This window comes from Arachis ipaensis, chromosome B2 (genome assembly GCF_059453495.1).
Source record: "Arachis ipaensis isolate K30076 ecotype BB chromosome B2, ASM5945349v1, whole genome shotgun sequence".
Lineage (NCBI taxonomy): Eukaryota > Viridiplantae > Streptophyta > Magnoliopsida > Fabales > Fabaceae > Arachis > Arachis ipaensis.
Window position 1 is genome coordinate 109,062,653 of NC_142437.1, and position 27,731 is coordinate 109,090,383.

The following is a 27,731-nucleotide window of genomic DNA, read 5'->3' on the forward strand; positions in this document are numbered from 1 at the left end:
TGGCTATCCAATGTCGTCCTAGTAAAAAAAGCTAGTGGAAAATAGAGAATGTGTGTCCACTATTCTGACCTGAACAAAGCATGCCCCAAAGACTCCTTCCCTCTCCCTAACATCGATGCCTTGGTAGACTCGGAGGTAGGGTATCATTTCCTCATCTTGATGGATGCATACTCCGGGTATAACCAGATCCCGATGCACCGACCTAACCAGGAAAAACAGCGTTCATAACACCAGGGGGCACCTACTGCTACAAAGCTAAGGCCATTTGGGTTAAAGAACACAGGGGCCACCTACCAAAGGCTAATGAGCAAAGTTTTCCATGATCTCATTGGTAGGACAGTGATAAACTCCATTTGTAGGATTTATCTTGTGCTTGATTTAGGGGATTTTATAACCTTTTACCCATATTTATCCAATGAAATAGCATGGTTTTATAACTTCTCCTTTAATTGTGCTTAAAGGTGAAAACATATTTTTAGGTCTTAAAATAGCTAAATTTAATTTACCTTTGATTCCATTAGATGCCTTGATATGTTTGTTAAGTGATTTCAGCTTTAGGAGGCAAAGATTGGATCAAGAAAATGAGGGAAAAGCATGTAAAAATGGAGAACTCATGAAGAAATGAGGGAATCGAAAAGCTGTCAAGCTGATCTCTTCGCACTTAAACGATCATAACTTGAGCTACAGAGGTCCAAATGATACGGTTCTAGTTGCATTGGAAAGCTAACATCCGGAGCTTTGAAACAATATAAAATTTACCATAGTTGCTACAAGTATGGTGACGCGTATGCACACTGTATGCACACGCATCGTTGCTGCCATATGACCCACTTTAAGCAATACGTGGCCAGCGAATTCTAAAGCCTTGTGGGCCCAATCCAACTCATTTCTAATGCTATTTGACCCAAGGATTGAAGGGGAATCAACATACTTTACATACTTTCACACATTAGTTTAGTTTAGTTTAATTTTTGGAGGGAAAGTTAGTTTTAGAGAGAGAAGCTCTCACTTCTCTCTAGGATTAAAATTAGGATTAGGTTTAGATCTAGATCTACTTCTTCTTCTTCTCTCTTAATTTTCCTTTTCCTTCCTTAATTGTTCTCTTGTAGATGTAGAATTCTTCTTCTCTTGTGATTCATTTGTATTATTATTTGTAGTTTATAAACTTTCTTTTGTAGATCTACATTTCTCCTTCAATGCAATTGGTAAGTTCTTTGTTGTTTCATAATTGTTTTCCTTTTTCTATTGTTGATCTCTTGCTATTCTAGTTAGATCTCTCTTTAATTCTTGTAATTCATGTTGTTTACTTTTATTGCCTTCTATATGTTTGATGAAATGCCTCTTCTAGATATGAGTTAGATTTTGTTCCTCTTGGCCTAGGTAGAGTAATTAGTAACGCTTGAGTTATCTAATTCCTTTGTTGATTGATAATTAGAAGTTGCTAATTGATTTGGATACCACTAAAGCTAGTCTTTCCCTTGGGAGTTGGCTATGACTTGTGGAATCAAGTTAATTCATCCACTTGACTTTCCTCCATGATTAGAGGTTAACTAAGTGGTCACAATGGACAATTTTGGTCATACTTGAGGAGGATAACTAGGATGAGACTTCTAGTTCTCATATCTTGCCAAGAGCTTTCTTAGTTGTTAGTTTTTTTTCTTTGCCATTTATATTTCTTGTCTAAAATCTCAAAACCCCAAACATACTTCATAACCAATAACAAGACACTTCATTGCAATTCCTAGGGAGAACGACCCGAGGTTCAACACTTCGGTTTATAAATTTAGGGGTTTGTACTTGTGACAAACAAATTTTTGTATGAAAGAATTATTGTTGGTTTAGAAACTATACTTACAACGAGACTTCATTAGTGAAATTCTAAACCACACAAAGGTCCTTTCATCAAAATGGCGCCGTTGCCGGGGATTTGAAATGGTGTTGTGTTATTGGTTATTGTATATATGTGAATAGTGTGAATATGTTTGCTTTTGATAGCTCTTGCTAGTTTTAGGATTTGGTTTTGTTTTTTTCTTATTTGATTTTATTTTCCTTTTCTCTTGTTATCATGAATTCTCACTTTGGCTATGAGTTTGGTTCTAATTGTGTTGTAGGAAATGAGAGCTTCAATGAGGATGTGTATCAAGGATGGGATAACCAAAGGTGGGAGGAACCATATGCATATGATCAATCCTCTTGGCAACAACCTCCACCAATGCACTATGAAGAAGAGCCATTCTATGATGCATACCAATCCAATGGCTATGGTGAATCTCCTTGTGACTTTCAAGAACCACCACCATATACCTATGAGTCATATCCTCAACATAAACCTCAACCATACTCACAAGTCCCTTATCACCAAACACCTCCACATGACCCTAATCCATATCCATCCTACCAATCACCTTTTGAACCATATAAGCCATACATGGAACCACCATTCCAATATTACTACTTCCAAGAACCACCTCCAATGTGTACAAATTTGCAACCACAAGATGAATACCACTTTCCACCACAACCTCCCATGGAAGAATATTCATGTCCATCCATCCAAGAGCCATATGATCCTACTCATGATATCCAAGGAGAACAAGAGTCAAGGGATCGTCTCAAGGAAATATTGGATCAATTTCAAGCAACCATGGAGTGTGTTGTGTAACAAGTGGAAAGAATGGAAAACATTGAACCACCACAACTCTACCAAGAAGAACCACCTTCCTACTATGAATCCTTCCCCCAAATTGATGAACCCTTCCATCCACCCCAACCTCCAATGGATGATATCCTTGATATTCTTATTCAAGGACAAGAGGAGATGAAAAGCGATGTAGAACAATTCACAGCCGCCTTGGATGAGGTGGTAAACTGGTTAGCATCCCAATGCTTAAATACTCAAGAAACTCCCATGGCTACATGTGGAGAATCAAATAAAGAGCATAACATGAAGGAGAGATTGGTGGAGGATGAGGGAAATTGCTTCGTATTGGAACAATTGGAGGAAGCTACAATTGTTGAAGAAGAGGAAGAATTGGTTGAAGACTTAGGAGATGCGGAGCCTCCATGGGAACATAGAGTTGAAGAAAACCCCTCCAAGATTATTGAAATTGATGCTAGGGAGGAAAGTGCACACCTTCAAAGGCATATTCCATATGAAGACTTGGATGGGATAGAGCAAGAATTGAGTCCCCTTGGTGAGGAAGATCAAGCATCAAGTCTTAGTGGTGAAGAATCCTTTGAGCATGAAGAACCTTCTCCCGTTGGACTTGAAAGCATTGTGGAGGTAAATCTCTCTCATCCTCCCATTTATGATTTGAGTAAGGGAAAAGGCTTAGGTAGTATTGTTGAACAAAGGATTACATTTGAGAAATCTTGTAAAGAGGTGGAAGTCCTTAGAAAAAGGAGGAGGGGAATTGAATACGCTTTGTCAAGACCCTTGGAATCACCTTTGCCTAGGTTGCCATCTACACCTTCATTTGAGTGGGTGAAACTCATTTCTATTAGCTTTATTATCCCACTTGAATGTGGTTTGCTTGAAATGGATGGCCAACTTAGGATGCTTTGTGGGATGAAGCGTAAAAAAAAGATGTTTCGTGGTTGGCGTTGTAAATCAAGGCTCATTATGGTTGATGCATCAAACATGAGATATAAAGGTTGGAGTAGTGCTCACCTAGATGGGTCTAGGAGGATTGTTGGACATTTTATTGAGAATTCATCATGCCTACCACCCGGATGGACTAATAATGATGATCAACTTCAAGACGGGTGTGAAAATAAAGTGTGGGATCCCGGATCACAAAAAGAGGATCAACTTTGGGAGCCCCAAGCTTATGAAGAACTCCATCAACACTTGGTGCAAAAAATAAGAAATCTTGGGGCACAATGGAGAACCAAGCATTAGTGGGAGTTCCGAGATGAATTCAAGTACAAGCCACCTTGAGAGGAGCTCCCCATAAGTCAAACTTAAGGACAATAAACAAAAGTGTTAGGTGGGAGACACCCCACCATGGTAATTTCTTTTTATTTTCTCTTTTTGTACATATTGGTAATTAGTTTAAATTCATGTTTTTGGTTTATTTGTTGAGTATAATTGGTAGTTTCGTATGTTAAATAAGGTTTTATGGTGTTTTGGTAGCTGTTTGGAGGTTTAGAATGCTTGGATTGGTGAAAAAACATAGAAATTTTTTTTTGAAAAACAAAGCACCATTCGCGCGTACGCGCACTGCGTGCGTATGCGTGCATCAAGCATTTTCGCCCATCCATGCGCACGCGCCATGTGTGCATACGCGTGGATTACAAAATTTCATTCCTCCATACATTGACCCGAGAGTTGTGCGAACATTGCGCGCGCATTGAGCCTTTGGCACAAAACCACTCGCGCGTACGCGTACATGACGCGTACGCATCACTCTCGAAATAAGCCATCGGTGCGGACGCGCCATGTACGTGTACGCGTCGTGTCCATTACACCACCATCCACGCGCGTGCGCCATGCGCGCATACGCGTGGATGTCCTTCCTTCAACACATCTCTTTTCTTCTCCTCTTGCCATTTCTTTCCTTCTCCTTTCTTCTTCCCTTCTTCTACCCCTCATCCAACACTCCTAAACACCATTGATAACCATTTATTTTAGTTAACTAATTAGTTAGTTAGTTAGTTGATTAGTTAGTTTTAGTTAGTTTTCATTTCATTTTCTCTTTTTCATTGTAAGTGTTGGATTGTTATTCTTGTTTACCATTAATTGCTGCTGAGTATTAAAAAGGGATGTTATCTTAACATCATTATGTTTATAATCTTTGTTGGATTCTATTGTTGAGGTTATATTTTGCTACTTGATTTTGAGTTTTTCATGCTTACCTTTTAAGAATACCAAGTGAGGAGAATTGTCTTCGAGCTTGTAACTCTTCTTGAATTGCATGATTTGGCCACCATGTGATTTGAACCCTATTCTTTGATTAAGCAATCTATTAACATTGGATGGTGTGCATTTACCTTAATGCATTGTATTTCATGATCATATGCATCCATATGCTTATATCTTGAATGCCTTCATGCTTCTTTAATGCTTGTTTTACCTCACAAGTTTAATTAAAGCATCTCAAGCACACTAGGGTAAGTGAAATGCATGCTTCTTTTATGACATCACTTTTTTATGATAATGTGTGTTCTAAAAGGCGCCTAATTTAGGACTCACATTCCTTTTTGTGATTAATGTCACACTAATTCACTCACTCAATTCTAGTGATTTACCTCATTCCAACAATGTATGCTTCCTTGCTTTTGTATTATCCTATCTTATGGTGTTGTTTTCTATTTTTCATGCATGACGCACCTCAAGCAAAAATGGAAGCGGCAGAAAGAACATGCAGCAACCGGTTGACCTACCAGTTAAAGGTAGCAATCCGAAAAGTCACCGTAACCCCTTTCTCATCTTTGAGTGCACCGAGGACGGTGCAAACTTTTAAGTGTGGGGAGGTCGTCCGACCGGTCGGCAATTTTGGGTGACAAATTTCTAATCCCAACACTTTTGCATTCCATTTTAGGTTTTTAGGATTTTTAGTTTCATTTTCTTATTTTTTGCATATGTATACACATAAGCTTAGTCAAAATGATGAAATTTTTAAGATTTCTATCTATAGGGTACCAATTGATTTGAGTGAAAATTTTTCATAGAACTTGCTTGAAAGAATTCATTTTGGAACATGGTTTTTGAGCTAAGAACACAAGCATGTGAGTTTTGAGCCAAATTGTGTGGTTACATCATATAACCACTTATTTTCATTCTTGTGTGCATTATTCTCTTTCTATGATTGTAATCTTTGATTTGTTTGATTCTTTATGTCCATTATTTTGTGTATTCATGCATTTATATAATTGAGGCCATCATTTCATTTAGCTCACTTGCCCAAATAGCCTTACCTTTTATCTCCCATTGTTAGCCAATTTGAGCCTACGATTAACCCACTTGTTCTTAATTTAGCACATTACAAGCCTTAAAGTGAAAAAATAATAAATGTCCTTAATTTGGTTCTTTGATTAGCTTAGGCTAGCGTGTGTAACATTCAAGTGTGGGAACCTTGGGACATTGGGGGAATAAAAGGGTAGTTTAGTATTTTTGTTAAAAATATTGGGAATTGGGTACATGCTCATGTGTAATGAATGTAAAACCTATGCATTGATGTTCTTGTATAAAAAAAATGATGAGAAAAATAAAATAAAATATATATATATATATATATAGAAAAAAAAGAAAAAGAAAAAGAAAAGAAATAAAAGGGGACAAAAATGCCCCAAAGCAAAGCGAAGCTCAATAAAATCAATGCATATGTGTTGTGATCAAGAAAAGAAAATACATGAGTATGTGAAAAAGTAAAAAAATGGGTAGTTAGGTTAGAACTTAATTGTATGGGATGTCATAGGTTAGGTGGGAAGTTTAAGCTTATCAAATATTCAAATTTCAAGCTCACTTGACCAAATATGCATCCTACCTTGACCCTAACCCCATTATAACCTATGAAAAGACCTCATGATAATTGTATGCATGCATGAAATATATGTTGATTGTTAGATGAAAAACAAATCTTAGAAAGCATTATTAGGGGAGAATTGAGAGAATCAACCCCATACACTTGAGCGACAAGAGTGCAAACACATCCGGTGAGGGTTTGATGCTCAATTACATGTTTTCCACCTATGATCATCACTCCTCATGCAAGTTCGTAAAAATATTTAATAGCTCAATTCAATTGTGGTTTGGCATGATTGTTAATACCCTTAGCCCTTGTGCATATATGTATTCTTGGGAATTGATTTATTTTGACCAAGCAATTGTATTCATTTAGATAGTTGCATATAGGTAGTTTGCATTTAGATTAGATTTCATTGAATAAATGTTGATACCCTTTGCTTTCTCTTGGTTTAAGCATGAGGACATGCTTGGTTTAAATGTGGGGAGGTTGATAAACCCCATTTGTAGGGTTTATCTTGTGCTTGATTTAGGGGATTTTATAACCTTTTACCCACATTTATCCAATGAAATAGCATGGTTTTATAACTTCTCCTTTAATTGTGCTTAAGGGTGAAAACATATTTTTAGGTCTTAAAATAGCTAAATCTAATTTACCTTTGATTCCATTAGATGCCTTGATATGTTTGTTAAGTGATTTCAGCTTTAGGAGGTAAAGATTGGATCAAGGGAATGAAGGAAAAGCATGTAAAAATGGAGAACTCATGAAGAAATGAGGGAATCGAAAAGCTGTCAAGCTGATCTCTTCACACTTAAATGATCATAACTTGAGCTATAGAGGTCCAAATGATGCGGTTCTAGTTGCGTTGGAAAGATAACATCCAGGGCTTCGAAACATATAAGATTTGTCATAGTTGCTACACGTATGGTGATGCGTACGCGCACTGTATGCGCACGCATTGTTGCTGCCATATGACCCACTTTAAGCAATACGTGGCCAGAGAATTCTAAAGCCTTGTGGGCCCAATCCAACTCATTTCTGATGCTATTTGACCCAAGGATTGAAAGGGAATCAACATACTTTACATACTTTCACACATTAGTTTAGTTTAGTTTAATTTTTGGAGGGAAAGTTAGTTTTAGAGAGAGAAGCTCTCACTTCTCTCTAGGATTAGAATTAGGATTAGGTTTAGATCTAGATCTACTTCTTCTTCTTCTCTCTTAATTTTCTTTTTCCTTCCTTAATTGTTCTCTTGTAGATGTAGAATTCTTCTTCTCTTGTGATTCATTTGTATTGTTAGTTGTAGTTTATGAACTTTCTTTTGTAGATCTACATTTCTCCTTCAATGCAATTGGTAAGTTCTTTGTTGTTTCATAATTGTTTTCCTTTTTCTATTGTTGATCTCTTGCTATTCTAGTTAGATCTCTCTTTAATTCTTGTAATTCATGTTGTTTACTTTTATTGCCTTCTATATGTTTGATGAAATGCCTCTTCTAGATATGAGTTAGATTTTGTTCCTCTTGGCCTAGGTAGAGTAATTAGTAATGCTTGAGTTATCTAATTCCTTTGTTGATTGATAATTAGAAGTTGCTAATTGATTTAGATACCACTAAAGCTAGTCTTTCCCTTGGGAGTTGGCTAGGACTTGTTGAATCAAGTTAATTTATCCACTTGACTTTCCTCCATGATTAGAAGTTAACTAAGTGGTAGCAATGGACAATTTTGGTCACAATTGAGGAGGATAATTAGGATGTGACTTCTAGTTCTCATATCTTGCCAAGAGATTTCTTAGTTGTTAGTTTATTTTCTTTACCATTTATATTTCTTGTCTAAAATCTAAAAACCCCAAACATACTTCATAACCAATAACAAGACACTTCATTGCAATTTCTAGGGAGAATGACCCGAGGTTCAACACTTCGATTTATAAATTTGGGGGTTTGTACTTGTGACAAACAAATTTTTGTATGAAAGAATTATTGTTGGTTTAGAAACTATACTTACAACGAGACTTCATTAGTGAAATTATAAACCACACAAAAATTCTCTCATCAGACAGTAGAAGTCTACGTCGACGACATCTTAGTAAAAATAGCAGAACCAAGCAGCCTTATAGATGACCTCCAAGCCGTCTTCAAAGCGCTAAGGAAATTCAAGATGAGACTCAACCCACTCAAGTGCACGTTCGCCATGGAGGACAGGAAGTTCCTAGGCTTCATGATAACGCAACGGGGGGTAGAGGCCAACCCAGATAAGTGCGAAGCCGTCCTCAAAATGACAAGCCCAAGGTGCATCAAAGATGTGCAGTGACTCACCGGGAAGCTCACAGCCCTATCCTGGTTTCTCGGAGCCTCGCCGGAAAAGGCCCTCCCTTTCTTCAACCTAATGAAGAAAGGAATCGCCTTCGAGTGGACCTCGGCATGTGAAGAGGCGTTCAGCCACTTCAAAAAGGTACTCTCAGAACCGCCCGTGCTTAGTAAACCCAGAGAAGGGGAACCCTTGTACCTATACCTAGCGGTGACCACACAGGCCATGGCGGCAGTTCTTGTCCGAGAAGAAGACAAGACTTAACGCTTGATATACTTTATCAGCAAAGTACTCCAAGGAGCGGAGTTGAGATATACCAAGCTAGAGAAACTAGCTTATGCTCTGCTAACCTCGTCAAGAAGGCTCAAGCAATACTTCCAAGGGCATGTAATCATCCTAATAACCGACCAGGCCATTCGGCAAGTCCTCCAGAAACCCGACCTCGCGGGGAGAATGATGGCATGGGTAGTCGAACTGTCCCAGTACGGCTTGCAATACGAACCCAGACAGGCAATCAAAGCCCAGGCAATGGCAGATTTTCTAGTGGAAGTCACAAGGGAGGCACCCGACATGCCGAACACACGGTGGAAACTCAACGTTAACGGAGAATCCAACCAAACATTCGAGGGGTAGGGATTATCCTTGAAAACTCGGCAGGAGTAGCGTACGAGCAGTCAATCAGGTTCGACTTCCCGGTCTCGAACAACCAGGCAGAATACGAAGCACTAATAGGAGGGCTAATCCTAGCTAAAGAAGTCGGAGCATCAAGGATAGAAGTAAATAGTGACTCCCAAATTGTCACATCCCAGATAAATGGCAGCTATCAGGCCAGGAACACACTACTACAAAAATACCTAGAAAAAGGTAAGAGAGTTATGCAAAAGCTTCGAAGAGGTCGTAGTGCAGCATGTTCCTAGGGAAAGGAACGCCCGAACAGACCTCCTCTCCAAGCTAGCAAGCACCAAGCCTGGCATGGGGAATAGGTCTCTAATCTAGAGGTGAGCATGGGTAGCGGATACCCAATTATCCGTCCGAATCCGAACCAAACCAATTAAATTGATTCTGAAACTAACGGGTAATCGGGTCCAACCCGAACCAAACCGATGGCTATTTCTAGTTATTGGTTCGGGTATCAGTTCTGGGAGTGCGGAACCCGAACTAACCCATGAACCCGATCATATATTAATTAAATAAAAAAATACATATATTTCTATTACACTTTTGTATTTAGCTTCTAATATGTTTGGTATTTAATATGTTTGATTTTAATGTATTTAGTGTTTAATATGTTTGGATTTTAATGTGTTTAGTTTTTAATGTATTTGGTGTTTAACATGTTTGGATTATTTTTATTGAAGTTACATGTTTATTGTACTTGCTGAATTTTCAAGATAAAAATTTGGATTTTTTTATGAATCTCAAAATCATCGGGTATCCAATTACCCGAACCGAACCAATCCGTTCTTAATCGGTTTGGTTTGTTTCGGGTACATACACAAAAAAATACAAATCCAAAACAAACCAAACCAATTACATTTTAATTGGTTTGGTTCTCATTTTACCTTGAACCCGAACCAAACCGACCCATGCTCACCCCTACTCTAATCCAAGGGATGGCAACTGAACCGGCAATTATCTTATGCGCAAACCAGACTCCAAGCCCCCCTTATGGATAGAACCTATCTCCCGGTACCTGGAAAACGGGAAAACACCCCTAGACGAGAAGGAAGCACAAGCCGTCAGAAGGGAGGCTCCCAAATATGTGACCAAACAGGGGCAACTGTACAAACGAGGGTTCCACCAACCCCTACTCAAATGCCTACGCCCCGACCAGACGGATTACGTCCTAGGCGAAGTCCATGAGGGGTGTTGTGGTCACCATATCGGAGGCAGGTCACTGGCAAGGAAAATCATTCGAGTAGGATATTACTGGTCCACAATGATGACGGGCGCTCAGAAATTCATCAGGAAATGCAAAAAATGCCAAGAAAATGCCAACTTCCACAAAGCCCCACCTGAGGAACTCAGTCTGATGATGGCACCCCGACCTTTCGCCCAATGGGGAGTCGACCTCTTGGGGCCATTCTCACTCGGGCCAGGACAAGTAAAATACTTGATAGTAGCCATAGATTACTACCCCAAGTGGGTAGAGGCAAAATCACTAGCCAGCATATCCTCAGTAAACTATCAAAAATTTACGTGGAGGCAAGTGATCACCAGGTTCAAAATCTCAGAATTCGTCATATCAGATAATGGGACACAATTCACTGCCAAGAAGTTCAAAGAATTCCTCTCAGGACTAGGAATCAAGCATAAGTTCTCCTCAGTCGAGCACCCCCAAAGCAACGGACAGGTAGAAGCAGCAAACAAAATCATCTTGAAAGGACTAAAGAAATGACTCGAAGGGAAGAAGGGCATATTGGCAGACGAGCTAGCCTCAGTCTTATGGTCGTACAGGACTTCTCCCCAGTCATCTACCGGCGAAATGCCCTTTTGACTCACATACGGGGTCGACGCTGTCATCCCAGTCGAAATAGGGGAGCCAAGTCCAAGAGTACTTCTGGGGGGAGGAAACGAGGCGATCGAGAAAGACTTGGTTGACAAAACGAGACAGATGGTGCACTTGGCAGAGACAGATATCAAACAAAAGATAGCCCTAAGATACAACGATAAAGTGCTAAAGAGAAGTCTCGGGGAAGGCGACCTGGTCTTACGACGTAACGACATAGGACCACCAACTCCAGGAGAAGGTAAGTTGGCCACAAACTGGGAAGGACCTTACAGGGTAAGGGAAGTCCTCGGCAAAGGTGCATACAAGCTAGAAAGATTAGATGGGAGCGAGGTGCCGAGAACATGGAACATGGCAAACCTAAAAAGGTTCTACTCATAGGAGGAAGCGACCTGACGGCCTGGCGACCCGGCCACATCCACTTTAATTCCTTTAATTTTTCCACAGTCGTTTTCTTTAATTATGTACTACATTACCCCTTGTTTTAAGTTCTACATATGCATACATAATAAACTTTGTCTTTTGCAAGATTTATGACAAAACGACAGAACGACGTAAATGATGAGCGGTCGACCTAACGAAAACTCGGGACTGATCACCCCGAGAACCAAAGGAACCCAAAGCTTAAAACAAGCAACAAGTAACAAAAACGGTAAATACCATTAAAGCGGTAAACCAAAAAGGCCACGACAGCCCGGATAAACGAAAGCAATAAAATAAACAAAGCCACGATGGCCCGAGCAAGCGAACAATTACTAATGAAAACGACTTGATTGAAATGAAATACTAAAACGTTCATTATAGACAAAGGCACCTCAGAAGGCCCAAAAGCAAAGCAAAATTAAAAAAAGCAAAGGCAAGAAATATAAAAGCTGAAAAGAAGAGCCCATCTCAAGGCTTGAGGATGTCGACAATCTTCCTGTCCTCGACTGTCTTGAAAGCACCCACTTGAGAAAGGTCGAGATCGGGAGCCAGCACATCAACTTGGAGCTTAATCCCCTCCTCAGTCAACTTAACGGCCTCACGGGCCCCCTTAGCAATCTCCTTGTTTTTTTTCTTCAAGGCAGTTGCTTCCTGACAGGCAGCCGTTGCCGAGCTCTCTGCTAGCTTCAACTTATCCTCCAACTCCTTGATCCTCTTCTCAGCAGCAACAGTCACACCACGAGAAGTGTTCAAGTCTTTCATCAGGGCAATGTCCCGCTCCAACAACCTATTGATCTCTTTGGCGACTTCCTTAGCCTTCTCCTCTTGCTCAGATAACTTTTTCTTCAAAGACTCCTCCCGGGACCTCGAATCAGTCAGGTCCTTCTGGGAGTTCCGAAGCTTCCCTTCCATGGCATGAATATTCCCCAAGACAGGTTCCACCTTCTTGGCAATGGCAACAGCTCGGAGAAGACTTCGGTAGATCTACTTCGCCTGGCCCGCAAGGTCGGCATCCTGAAAGAACTCCTTAGTACCAGGGAGCAATTGGGACTCGATAAAACCCCCAGCGTCAAAATTCTTTTCCATAACGCAGAAGGCCTTTCCCGAGTCCTGCTTCCTTTTCTTCGGGTTGCCAACGACCTGCAGGTCATCATCACCAGACCCCAAGTCCTCATCCCCAAAAGGAACCTCCTCATCGACGCTCGGGTTCTTAGGGGTGTTCTCAAGAGGGACCTCGGGAGCCGCCACCCGATCAGCACCCGCGGCAGGACCGCTAGCTTCCCCAGTAACCTTTGGATACTGATCCTGACTAGCCGCAGGGGTCGCCGAGGAATCCTCATCACCATCTCGAATGAGGTTCATCACCTCAGCCATGGTAGTCTTCCCACCAGCCATAGAAACTACAAGAAAAAGACAAGAGACGTGAGCAGCAGTTAAAGTAAAAGCACTAAGTAATAAGCACAAAGAAAACAAACTCACCAACATACGACCAACCGGTCTCCCGATCCCCCATAACCATATGAGGGTTAAGATTTTTCTCACCAAAAATGGCCAACAAGATTTCGGCAATGTTACGATCTTCTGGGCTCAACCAATCATAAGATATTTTTATTAAGTAATCAGATCCCGCCCCAAAGCTCCAGTAGGTCGGGATCAGCCTTTCTCCCTCGGTGGTAAGCCAGAAAGGTTGATGGCCCTCAATTGGCCTAACTTTGAAAAAGGTATGCTTGAAGCCATGAAAGGAGTCCTCGAAGAGGCCAAAGATCCTCCGACCTTGTTGGGCCCTAAAGGACATGTACCCTTTCTTGGTCTTCCCCTCACGAGAAGGGTTTGTAAGAATGAAGAGGTAAAGGAAGACGTTCACAGAGATCGGGAGCTCTAGATACTCGTAAACCATCTCAAAACATCGGATGGCAGCTCAACTATTCGGGTGCAGTTGCGATGGAGCGACATCACAACGGTTGAGCAAACCCATAACAAAAGGAGAAAAAGGCAAACGAACTCCTAAAGAAGTGAACATGGGTTTGTAAACCCACAACCAATCGACGACTCGAGGAGCCGCCAGGTTCTTTTGGCAGACACGCTCCCGAGCAGCAGGAACATAAACTTGGTACAAAGCTTCCTCGGGGCCACCCCCACATAAGAGTCCGGCCTGACGCAGATCCTGAAGGTCCTCCTTGGTGACCTTGGAAGGGGTGTCCTTCACGTCGGAAGTAACCCAGGCGTAATGGTCAACGAAATCGGCCAAAGGCCGCTGAGCCAAATTCGGGAGTACATGGCGATCAGCCATACCTACAGCGGGGGCACCACTTAGTTAGCACGGGAGGTCGGGAGCCCTAAAAACAGCAAAAACAAAACTACAACCCAACACTAACCCAGAACCCAAGCGAAACCTAAGAAAAGCTAGTGGCGCCCCCTTTAAAAGAAGAAAAATAGCAAGAACAAGCAGAAACCCAGGCATGCACAAAGAAAAATGCACAAAGAGGAATATGCAAAAACCAAAGGAAAGAAGCAACCAAAAGGGGAAACCATAAAAACAACGTACCAGAAATATAGAATCCGCCAAAATGACGAACAGGAACGAAGGATCCAAGAAGAAGAGAGTCGAGACACCAAAAACAGCAAGAGAATCGAGACAGCAGGAGCAGGAAGCAAAAGCAGTAGCAGCGCGAGAGAGCAAGAAGAAGAAGAAGAAGGAAAGTGGAGTTATGAGGGGGTTACAAAGCAAAAATAGGGAAAAAGCATAACCGCCGCGCCAAAAGGCAGGGACATATTTGCCATTTTACTCAAAATTTCAAATCAATGAAATGATGGGCATTTAATGCCCAGCGCAGAAGCCAAGAAGGCAGCGTCAAGGACGAGATGACCACGCGTGAGAAACACGAAACGCCATCAACGAGCTCCCGAGAAGAAGAACACATCCCGTCTCGGCGAGTAAGACAAACACGCCTAGCCACGAGCTCCAAAACTCAAGGTTGGCGCGTTGGGGCACTGTTACGGACCGTCAAGAGTCCAGCCCCACTAGCCGTCGGGTCGGGGCACCACCCCTGACCCAGGCCCAAACCATCCTTCCCAACAGGAGGGGCACGACGGGTCGGCTCCTAACACCCGACCCGGGACACGCCCGACTTACCTTCCATACGGTCCATGTCACCATTCGGGTCAGTATCCTCGGGGCGGCACCCGAAGCCCCGACCCGAAGTCCGGAACGACCTGCCCCTCTCACGTGGGTTAGGACAACTCACAAGCTCCTTGGCCAGTGGGCTAGGTCATCCATGGGCCCGCCCAGCACAGTATATAAGGGGAGAGGTCAGCTCTCCCCCCGAGGTATGTCACACTTTTTATCTAATTTGGCCATCACTTCGTACGGACACTGACTTGATCATCGGAGTGTCCTTGTAGGTGACCACCCCCCATCACATCACCTCCGGTGTCCCTAGATTGCAGTCCACATCTCGTTCAGCTCCAAGTCGACTCAGGGTTCGTCCACTCTCCCTCTCATCACCACCCGACCCGCCGAGCATCCGAGGTCCCGTGAAACAAACACTACTTATTCTTTAAAATTTAATTTTTTTTATTTTTTAAAAATTTATTATTATTTGATTAAATTTTTATAAAACTATTTTTCTATTTTTTTCATAATATAATTTGTAGCCCTAAAATTTATGTAACTTCTTTCAAAATAAAATTGTTACTTTTTTTTGTCTCTCCATTCTCCTTGTTATCTAATCATTCTTCTCTCTACTCTCTTACATTGTTTTTACCTTTTACGTTATTGCATTGTTATTTTGTCCTTCTACTTATTAGAAGTTCAATTAGTTTTCACCTATTTTTTCTAGTGTTCATCTATTTCAGGTAAATTATAATTTATTTTTTTGCCTTCTTTATTTGACAAAAAAATAATTTTTGTATGCAATGTTGATGAAAAAAAAAATGCAATTATTGAGATATAGAAGAACAAGAATTAGCATTACAACTAAATTTAGAGCATGAAATTAGTTGCATAAATAAAAAAATTTATGTTGAACCAATTACATAAAAAAAACTATATTAAATTTTTACCGACACATCTAAAATAAAATAATAGTATATAAAATATTTTTTGAACATATCCAATATTAAAAATTAAACATATTATCAAATACCTCATGAAAATATGATTGAAAGTGAAATATATTAAGAAAAAAATTAAGAATTCACTTTCTACCAGTTAGATTAAATGAATTAGACAAACACATGCTATAACGAATGTTATCCACAATAAAAAAATTATTATTTTTCTTTCTCAAGTCACATCCAAAATACCTAATTGCACATTAAATGACTTCTAACACATCTAAAATTCATTCAAAAATTTTATATAAATATTTTTTGAATACATCCAAAATTAAAAATTAAACATAACTTTTAGTGTCAATAATTGTTTTACGTATCACAAGATTCTAAAGGCAAAAATGAGAGAATGGGTGGGAAACACAGGGAGAGTTAGGTCTAAGGAACATGGCAAGGATCCTAGGGTTTGGAATAGAGAAGAGTATCTATGATTAGAAAATGAGTCTTTCTCCATTTTTGTGAATAATCTTCCTGAAGACATATCAAAGAGAGAGTTATTCTACTTGTTCAACTAGACTGGATGCATCAATGATATTTATCTATCCTGGAAATAAAAAAGTGGTGATATATACATTTTTGCCTTCATACGGTACACAACGAAAGGAGGGGCCTTGAAGGCTATAGCGAAAATGAATCGAATGAGGCTGAGAAGTAATGTTGTCTTTGTAGGAAAGGCTAAGTACAGAAGAATGTCGGGAACCGTAGACATAAATAAGGGACAAAGAGGAGATGGCAGGCAAAACCCAACTACTCGACAGCCACATCGAGAAGTGGGCCAGGATGATTCTTTGTCAACTGGACAAGAATTACGAACGAAAAAAATCGTAAAAGACCCGCATGAGAATGGAGGAACAAAGAAGGTAGAAGTAGCAGTGGCAAAAAAAATCTGGAATGGTTGCAGAGAAGTCTTGTAGGGGCTACGACGAAGCCTATTGATCTCATCTCTTTGAGGGAAATGATTGTGAAGAACTTGCTTTCTGTCGTCCAAATTCGGGAAATGGGAGTGTACAAAGCTCTTTTGACCTTTGATAGTATTCTGCATGCTGACAAAACATACACCTTTATATTGAATTGTCTTACAATCTTTTCATAGGGTATAGAGGTAGGAGGAGTCGGAGCATAGTGAAACTAGAAGAGTGTGGCTTGAATATTTTGGTCAGTCAACAATTTCAATACAATAGGAGGCCAATGGGAGAAGTAGTTGGGTGTGCAAAAGAGACGGAATTGTGCAGCTCGTTCACTGTAGGTCGTGTGCAAATTGATACGTGTGTAATGGACGTGATTCAGAAGTGGATCCATATCACAATTGGCTCCGATGGCTTTGATGTTTTGGTAAAGGAGGTTGGACATGAGGCGTGTGACTTGCAATGCATGGGGAAAATTTATGATAACGGAATCACCAACTGCAAGCTCTTGAATCACGGTATAACAAGCAAGAGTCAAGGAATGGATAAATGGCAGAGAAGGCAAACAGAACCATTGAAGGAGGAAGATCATGATGAATGATTGTTAATGGTGGTGACACAGGGAGAGGAAGATGATAAGGATAAATTAGTAATTCCTTATATAATTTTGAATGAATGGATTAGCGGCAGTACAAATTACAACCGTGGAGAAATCGTAACATATCAAGCAGTTAATGGCGATAATCAAGGAATTGTTGATTTTGGGGATAGGAACGGTATGAGCTATGATGGAGACTCCGATAGAATAGTCACATGTGCGTATAGTACTTTGTGTAATGGGATGAAAAGGGTGTCAAATAAGGAAAAACAAACAAAAAATTGTTCTCTCATTAAGGATTGGGCCAGGCACAAAAGGAAGGATATGGAAGGGAACACTAACTGTTTGGGCACAACCTCATCAGCTACTAGGGATGTTGATCTTAGACCCGAGCTGGGTATTCCGGATCGGTTGGTGAGCATGAGGAGAGAGAGTAGGTCCCTCATTACTGCGCGTGCTATGGAAGCTCGCCATGTTGATGGCGTGGGCTTCCTCGAGGGGGACGGAGACACCCGCGTCGGAGATGGCCACGGAGGGAGCCGGCTGTCAACGGATCGGGGGAGCCGGTGGATCCGCGGTGGGAATGACCTTACCCGAAATGTTGGGGATGCTGTCAATGATGGTGGGTTTGGTGTCGCCGGCAGCACAGAGATTCCATCAGCCAGGGTCACGTTAGGGACTCATGTTGTGGCAAAACAGATGGTGGTGGGAGCTGGAGAGAGTGGAAACGCTCATGATGTTGTGAAGGAGGGTGATGTGAACACAGTTGGTGGTCAGTCTTGGGAGGTTGATGTGACTATAGGGGTTAGTGAGGCAAATGGCAACCAACTCGAACTGGGGTTTGTTTGAGGTAACATTCTTGATCAAAATGCAAGGAAGGTGGCTCTCAGACATGCTAGGGAAGGTATTAGAGGGGCTAGTTCTAGGCAAGAAGTTGAAAAAGATGAGGGGGATAATGACACTCGGTACTCAAAATTAGAGGAGCAAATATTGGAAACAAAAGGACCTGAGAGCTGGCAATGGAGTCAGGTCTTATATTGTACAATGAGAAAGATGACATTATGGCAATTCTCCAAGCATAAAACGAAGAAATAGCTCAGAAAAGAAAGGTGGCAAAACAGAAGACGAAAATGGGGTGGTACAGACCCAAAAATAAAAAACAGGTGTGTCAAAATAGTTTTAAATGATCTTTAGTTCTTGGAATGTTAGGGGGTTACGGGGTGATGAAAAGATGAGAATGGTGAAGGACCTAAAGAATAAACATAGCTTAAATCTGTTATGATTGATTGAGACTAAAAAGCGGGTAGTGATGAGATTTGATGTTGCAAGAATATGGGGGAATGATGGTATGGGTTGGAAAAATGTAGGCTCTGATGGTGCATATGGTGGACTGTTATTGGGATAAAATGATGTTTAAAATGAATAATTGCTATAAAGGGGAAAGGTGGTTATGTGTTGAAGGAGTCTTGTCAAAGAATAATTTTAACTGTGCGGTTTTTTTGTTGTCTATGGTGCACATAGTAGAGACGAGAAGAGTCATGTTTGGGAGGAGTTGAGTTGCATAGCTGGGTTATGTCAGGTTCCTTGTTGTTTTATGGGAGACTTTAATGAGATAGTACATGTGGAGGAACGAAAAGGTACTGCTATTTTACCTCTATCTGCTGAAGAATTCAAGAATTGGAAACAAGATATGCACTTAGTGGATTTGCCACTCACCGATCATAAGTTTACGTGGTTTCGAGGCCATTCATGCAGTCATATAGATAGAGCTCTGGTTAGTTTGGAATGGTTAGAAGAGTTTTCAAAGCGTCGGTTAAGAGGTGGACCAAGGGATTTGTCAGATCACTACCCTATAATAGTGGAATATAAAAAGCTGAGGAGAGGTCCAAGGCTGTTTCGAAGCCTAGATTCATGGTTTACACATGAAGGTTTTCTTAGAATGGTTAAGGAGGAATGGAGAGGATTATGGGAGATATAGTTCACTAATAAATTGAAGACTTTGACGATTCCATTGGAGAGATGGCATAAGGCCAACTTTAGTGAGATAGACAAGAAGATTTTGAAGTTTGAGAAAGAGATCAAGAGCTTGATGATATGATAAGTAATGGAGTGTATGATGGAATGATGGAGGCTAGAAGAAAGGTGTTAGTTACTTGCTGTGAGAGATGGTATGTAAGGAAAGAAGTACACTGGAAATAGATGTCTCGGTCTCGATAAACGAAGGATATAGACAAAATACAAGATACTTTCACAATATAGCTTCAGCAAGAAGGAGGAATAATATGATTGATATACTGGTAATTAATGGTAGACTGGTAAGGAATCAAGCTAGAATAAAAATTGCTATTATAGAATTTTACAAGGATTTGTATCATCAGGAAGATTTTTCTATGGTGGGATTCAGAGATGGTCTGGTTGGTAGGATAGATGAGGAAGATTTTGTGACTCTAGAGGCGTTGCCATTGACTGAGGAGATTAGAGAGGCAGTGTAGGATTGTGAGTCATCAAAGGTGCCAGGTTGTGATGGATACAACATAAATTCATTAAGAGGTACTGGGATGAGATTGGGTCTGAATTAACGGTAGCTATGATGGGGTTCTTTTAGACGTCCAGGTTACCGGCAGATTCCAATATCACTTGGGTGGCATTGGCACCTAAGTTCATTGGTGCGAAGGAGATTAAAGACTTGAGACCAATTAGTATGGTTGGGTGTGTGTATAAGATTATTTCAAAGGTGTTAGTTAGGAGGATGAGATTAGTGATGCTAGGAATCCAGGATTAGTAGGGGAGACTCAGAGTGCATTTGTAAAGGGAAGAAAAATACATGATGGGACTCTCATTGCATGTAAAACTGTATACTGGCTTAAATTGAGGAAAAAAGGAGGCAGCAATAATCAAGCTAGATTTACAAAAAGCATATGATAGAGTCAAATAGAGTTTTGTGGACATTGTGTTACAAAAGATGGGGTTTGGACGTAGGTGGAGGGCGTAGGTTATGGAATGTGTGACCACAACATCTTTGTCGGTCTTGATAAATGGTTCACCATCTAAGCCATTCAAAATGGAAAGGGGTATGAGACAAGGTGACCCGATTTCTCTTTTCTTGTTTGTACTGATTGTGGATGTTCTGCATAAAATGGTTGGAGAGGCAGTCAGGAACGGACGTATATCACCATTGGTGGTTGGGAGAGATAGTATAGAGTTGTCACATCTTCAGTTTGCTGATGACACTATTCTGTTTTGCCCACCAAAAGAGGAGACTATGAAGAATTGCAAGCGTCTTCTGCGATGCTTTGAGTTGATATCAGGGCTAAGTATTAATTTTGACAAGTCTATTTTAATTCCATTCAATTGTGAAGATCAGTTGGTACAACATATGTGTAGCTTATTGGGTTGTAAGGAAGGTACCCTTCCAGTTAAATACCTTAGAATCCCCTTAAGAGCAAATCCGAGGTTGATAAAGACCTGGAAGCCTATAATAGACAAGGTGGAGGAGAAACTTAGTCTTTGGAAAGCTAAGGTGCTAAACAAAGCTGGGAAGTTAGTGCTTATCAAATCAATAAATAACTTGTCAGTGTATTATTTGAGTTTATATAAGATACCGAAGGCTGTTGCTGAGAAATTGATTTCATTGCAGAGAAGATTCCTATGGAGCAAGGAGGATAGGAGAAATGGTATGGCATTAGTAAGATGAGAAGTGGTGCAGGCTCCTAAGAAGCTAGGTGAGTTGAGAATTGGAGATGCTATGGTTCGTAACACTGCACTGTTGTTTAAGTTGTGGTGGCATTTTGCAAAGGAAGAGTGCCCATTGTGCAAGAAGGTGTTATGTTCCTGTAATAATCTGAATTCGAATGAGCTACTGTCGACTCAAATGCTACCAACTAGAGGAGGTCTATGGAAGGATATATGCCAGGTACAAATCAAAGAGCAACATATAAGGGATAAGATGATTACTGGCTTGTCCATGGAGATTGGTGACGGGTGACGGACTCGGTTTTAGGAGGATGTCTGGTTACTTTGTGGATCTTTGAAAGATTGGTTCCCTAGGGTTTTCTCTGTTTCAAACCAATGTGAATCTGTTATAGGGGATTGCGGATTTTGGGATGGATTAGAATGGGTTTGAAACTTCTTATGGAGGCGAAAGCTTTTTCAGTGGGAGTTGGATCTTCCGTGTCAGTTACATGAGGCTTTGAGACCTATAAAGCTAGTAAATAACAGAGAAGATAGAGTTGTGTGAAAATATGATAGACAATGTATTTTTTTTACTAACTCATTTATGCAAGTGTTGCAGGAGGAAATACTTCCAGAGGATGTAACCAGTTACAGCTTCACTAAGACCATCTAAAAAAGTTTAGTTCTGCCAAGAATGGAGCTGTTTGTTTGATTTGTCTTGATAGGCAGGGTGAATACAAAGGAAAGGTTAAGTTGATTTGGGATTATTAGTCAGAAAGATAATGTTTGTGTTTTATTTAACAAGGATGTTGAACAGGTCCATCACTTGTTTCTTGACTGTGAATTTGCTTGGCAGGTGTGAAATGGGTGGATATCTATGTTTGGCCGACAGTGGTCCTTTCCGGGTTCGATGAAAGAACATTTTATAAGTTGGATAGAAGAGTCGAGTAAAAAAGAGGATCGAAAATAATGGCTGATGTACTTCTGTGCGATCATTTGGAACATTTGGATGGAAAGCAATAGAAGGATATTTTAGAATAAAAGTAAAGGTGTAGAAGAAATTATCAACATGACCTTGCTTAGCTACAACGAGTGGAGAGGTGTAGATCCCTTTTGTTGTTGATGGCTATGCCGGAGATGACATGATATATTTCTCCTTGTGTTGTTGTGTTACTTTCTTTTAGTTGTCTATATGTTTTATTTGTCTGGTTCTGTTTGCTCCATTTTACTGTGTTGAGCTCTTTTGTTTTTTAAAAAAGAGGAATGTTAGGGGGGCAACAACTTTTGTGATTTGTAGTCATCAAATAGCCATCAATGATGGTTTTAATGGTGTGAGATTAATGTGAGATTTCATCCAATGGCTCGCTTTTCTTTGCTGGTTACATGCTGGCCAGAATTTAACAAAGTTGCTGATCCCCTAGACTTTTCCATAAAAAAAAATCAAATACCTACTCATAAAAATATGATTGAAAATGAAATATATTAAAAAGAAAAATTAAGAATTTACTTTCTACTTGTTAGATTAAATGAATTAAACAAACACATCCTATAATGAATATTACCCACAATCAAGAAAAATTATTATTTTCTCTTTCTCAAGTCACGTCCAAAATACCATAATTACACACTAAATGATTTTTAACACATTCAAAATTCATTAGAAAATTTTATATAAATATTTTTTTTATCACATCCAAAATTAAAAATTAAACATATTTGATAAACATAAATTCCTCATATGAGTGACATTTAAAAGTGTTTTGGGATGTTTTGAAAAATTTAAAATGTGTTAGTATGTTGTACGTGATTTATAAATTAATTTTAGATTTTTAAATTTTAGCCTTTTTAAATTTTTGAAAAAGAAACATCATATCTGTTAAATGTGTTTGTTTTATTTTTTTTTTTAAATTGATATAATAAAAAACTGATTGAAAGAATAATTTAAAGGATATCTAGTCATCCTAGTTCAACATTACTAATAATATTATTTGAGATAAATAATTGAGACACCAAAATACAGATAAATAATTGAGATACCAAAATACACCATTATCATCTTATACATACGTCATTACATGTCGCCAAAACTTCACGAATTTATAGAAGGCTCGAGTGGAATGCCATTAAATTCAGCTCTTTGTTTGGGTAACATGTTGAATCACATTCTAATATTCTATTTCTATACACTCCAAATTGAATAAAATGAAATATAAAAATTTTATAAGAGGAAATGCACCCACTTTAACATGATCAATAATCAAATTATTGAACCAAATTCTACTAATACATCTAAATTAACATTGATTTTCCGGATGAAATTACATTGACAAGATTTTTTTTTTTTTTTTTTTGTCTCCGATCTCCGATATATGAAATTCACACAATTTTTCATTCTCACTAGTACATCCTACCCTGCCTGGACTCCATAGTAGCACCCCACACTACTTAAGATGAACAGCCAAAACCAACAAAACAAAAGATAAAAAAATCTTGAAAAAATATAAACATTTTTTATGCCTTTCCAGGCACATACAGTGTGTACTGTAATTGTCACAATAGAAACAAAGGGGTAAGAACTCTATTTAAGCTATATTCTAAGATGTAAAATTACTAGATATCACTTTTATAAAGAAAGTAAATGAAGATAAACATCCATAATTGTCAATACAGTATTGGTGATTCTTTGGTGCTATTGAAAGATAGGAAGGTCACTGCGCGGTTGTTGGTTAGAAGTTATGTCGACCTCTGCTGGAACAAGGCTACTACTTGAGGCTTCTTCCCCAACATTTGCATTTGACATTTTTATGAAATAACTATGCCTGCAAAATTTGATCATTAGAACTTCATATTAGTGATGTTAAAATTGAACTAGAGCGGCCAATGGAACTAGTCAAACTAGGAACTGGACCCTCTTATGGTCCTGCGGTCTCATAAAGTTGTTAAATTCCATAGCTGAAACAAGGTTCATGCATACCATCGAGTATCGGCAGTCAATTCCGGATGGAAAGCAGTCCCTAGAATGTTTCCTTGTCTGACTGCAACTATGACTTTGCCGCCTTCCTCGGCATTCTCCTGTCATATCAACAAAACAAATAAGAAAACATGGAATTGAGCAATGACTTGGTCTAGTTTAACAATGACCTAGGGCCAATCAACATTAATTTAAACTAAGCTGATTGTACAAAGATAACATACTAAATTGGAAATTAAATTCTTGTGAGAAGTGAGCATTTATGGGCCACACTTTCTCCAAGGAGAAATATGTTCCAAAAAATTCAAATTCTTTTAATAGGGTCAATCTATTAAGTATCTAAACTTCATATCATTATAATCACACAACTTAGAATTTTCCCCTTCGATTCCTTCCTCCATTAAGACTTTCTTGAAGATAGAATTGAGCATTGCAAGTGAAGTTCTCCATTCCTATTTTGGATCTTCAATATTTGCATTCCATATTTGAAAGTGAATAACATTCTCAAGAGAAAGTTCCAACATGTACTATCAAGCAGCTAAGTTTTAAATTTCCCCAGTTCACTTTTATGATCCTGCACATTCCAAAATTCTCTCATTATTCTATTCACCTGAGAATCAGAGATGAACCTTCTAAATTCTTAGAGCTCAGAATAGTCACTACTCAGTCTACAACTGCAATTACAAATAATCAATGTTTTATCTGAATTTGAGTCCATGAATTATTTTCTTTACAATGGTAACAGGAAACCTAAATCTTGAGGTAAGTTAGAAAGCTAGAAATGCACACTTTTCATCGAGCATCCATTTTATATTAAGGCAAGATGAAAGATTTCTCTAGACAGATCTGCTAATAACAAACCTTTTTGTCTTCAGTGGAGGAATCAGAATCCAAGAATTTGTTAGAAGGGACAGGATAATCAGCCAGAACTTGAACTTCTGGCCCTGCTTCAAGAATTGCCGGAGCACGGATAAAAATTCCACGGAATGTTTCAGGACCACCTTCCTTGGATGCAAGCTCTGGCACCGGAAGGTCAGCTTCAAAGCTTTGAATCTAAATAAACACATCTTCAGTTAAATATGACAAAGCTTATCTAACTGCATCAGAAATTTTGTTCCTAAAAGCCAGATTATTCTCTTCCCAAATTCTATAATCTCTGTCATATATTTGTAGGAACTCCTGGATCTCATTGCATCCCAGATGTCCCCAAAACTGGGATGTTGGGATCCCGGGACTTGGGATGGCTGGGATTTGAACAAAGATAAAGGGAAATTCAGGGATATATATATAACATGCAAATTGTATATAAATTCTTTTAAAATAAAAATAAAAAAATAAAACAGCAGAAAATCAAAATAAACCATGAATTAAGCATCATAACTAATCACTCAAAATCTTAAGTTCTATATTTCATAATACTATAATAGTTCCATAATCCATACGAAATAAACTCATAAAGTCATAAATCCTAATTTTAGTTGTCAATGATCAATCATTGTCAAAGAAGGGCAGTGCATAAAGCATTAATACCTGGCTGCCAAAGAAATTTCTATGCACAGTACAATCAAGTCCACCCACCAGTTTTTGTCCACCAGTCTTCTGTCCTGAAATGATGTTGTTATAAATTTTTTAATCCATTATCAGATGCATGAAATGAGATGCAAATTCAGAGTAAGAATATGCTTAGTTGGGGTATTAAAATGGAGAGAAAATTTTCATGGATGGGTTTGATATGTAAAATTACACATGAAGATCATTCATGAAACAGTCCAAAAAATTAAAAAAAAAAACTCCTCCATGAAAACTTCCACCACATTTTTACTCCCCAACCAAAGTACTTAATAGTTAAAACTGTCCTGGAATAAAGAGGAGAAAGAAACAAACTACCTGTTGCTTTATTTGCCAAGAATATAAGCCCTGCACAGGTTCCCCAAACAGGCTTTCCCATTTCGACAAACTCCCTCAATGCAGGAAACTGAAAAATTAAAACACAATATAAATTACCATAGGCAGTTCACATTAATGGGGAAACCTAACTTGATTTCTTGTGTAATGATTGGATTAGGTTACAAAGTTCCAAATGTAGGGTCAAAGAATTATGAATTATCCAAATATATATCAGTAAGTGTAACTACTAAACCGGAACCAGACACGAAAACCGGAAAACTCATTCCCTTTACATTTCTGTCCTCTTTCCATCCCCTTTTGTTCACAAAACAAAATAAAATAAAAACCTAAATGGTTCTGCCAAGGAAAGTCTATCTCCTTTTTACGGTGTCTTAGACCAAGATATCTCCACAAACATTGATGCAAGATGTTAGAGATATAACCATTCATGGGCCTCCTCGCTTCTATTAGCTTAAGCTTTTGGAAGAAGTGGTATCATGACACGGTATAGAGTTTCTATGACTGAAAGATCTAGAGTTCGATCCTTGTGAAATCCCAAAATAAAAAAAAAATTATGGAGAATAATTAATGATGTATCGCTACATCAACAAAAATATTTCACTCAGCCATCCACCATATGCCTCAAATTTATTAAATACAAATGCTTTTATATTATTGAATAATGTAAAACTCTTTTAACTCTTTCACATTGACAACAACACTGAGAGGGCATCCGAATTATTAATCTCTAACTTTTTTTTCTTATTTCTCAAAAACTAATATTGGTAGCTAGGCACAAATTTCAGAGTTTTCTGGTGTGAACCAAAGTATCCTCCACAGGAAGGAATCCAATTTGAGTCGAGAACACCTACATCATCATGGTGAAACACTAGCTCTATGAACAAGAATATTTTCCATCTATAAGACTTAAACTTAGAAAACGATGAATTCTCCTACATCATCCTCCTAACCATCCTCCCCCTAATTCTAAACACACACACACACAAAAAAAAAAAAACATTTGAATTTGACTCACTTTGGAAATTAGGAGATTATTATGAATACCATTAGGAGGCTCTATCATCACTCATAAACTTAATACCTTGCTTACATGGAAATGAACATGTATATCCAAATAACATCAAAATAATAATAAATTAAAGGAAAAAAATAGAGATTAAGAGAGAGGTAAGGGAAGAAACCAGGTTGTGAAACTCAGCGAGCTTGGCCATGGTGGTGCTCTCTCCGCCAGGGATGATAAGTGAAGACACACTTTGAAGCTGCTCTGGCTTCCGAATCTCAACACCTTTCACACCTAACCTCCTAAGAGCTGCCACCACCATCACCACCACCACATACAAAAAGATAAAGATTGTAAGTTCATATGTGTGTGAAAGTGAACGAGTGAGAGAGAGTGAACAAGAAGAAGGAATGAAGTGGAATTGGAAGAAGATAATACCAGCAATGTGTTCATTGAAGGATCCCTGTAGCGCAAGCACACCAACCACCGCCATGTTTGTGCTGTGTGCTGTGTGCACAACGAAGAAAAAGAGAAAACGGCTCCCTCTTATTCAATTTTATTTTATATAACGGAACGAGGTTTTTGGTCCTTTCCTGTGGGGCTTAAATAGAATTTGCATCTGTATTTTCTTTTCTGTTTTTAATTTTAATGTTTTCTAATTTTAATAAAATCATATTTTTTATTTTTATCTTTTTTTTAAAAAATTTTGATACTGAAAATAATAATAATAATAATAATAATAATAATAAATACAAGTACAAATTAAACGTACTCAGTTTCTAATAAAATAATACATAAATTAATATTTAACTAAAAATGAATGAGGAGAAAATATTCCGTTTAGTCCTGAAGTTACAT

At 39.0% G+C, this 27,731-nt stretch overlaps 1 protein-coding gene across 1 annotated transcript; it reads right to left on the reverse strand.

The window, feature by feature from the left end:
• Positions 1–23,475: 23,475 nt before the first annotated feature.
• Positions 23,476–27,468, reverse strand: LOC107625741 (putative pyridoxal 5'-phosphate synthase subunit PDX2). Its single transcript, XM_088503755.1, has 7 exons — positions 27,312–27,468; positions 27,055–27,182; positions 25,853–25,940; positions 25,496–25,569; positions 24,827–25,018; positions 23,969–24,066; positions 23,476–23,813 (listed from the first exon to the last, which is right to left on the reverse strand). Exons 1-7 carry the CDS (start codon positions 27,364–27,366, stop codon positions 23,684–23,686), a joined length of 765 nt encoding a protein of 254 aa, XP_088359881.1. The 5' UTR covers positions 27,367–27,468; the 3' UTR covers positions 23,476–23,683.
• Between the last annotated feature and the right edge of the window lie 263 nt (positions 27,469–27,731).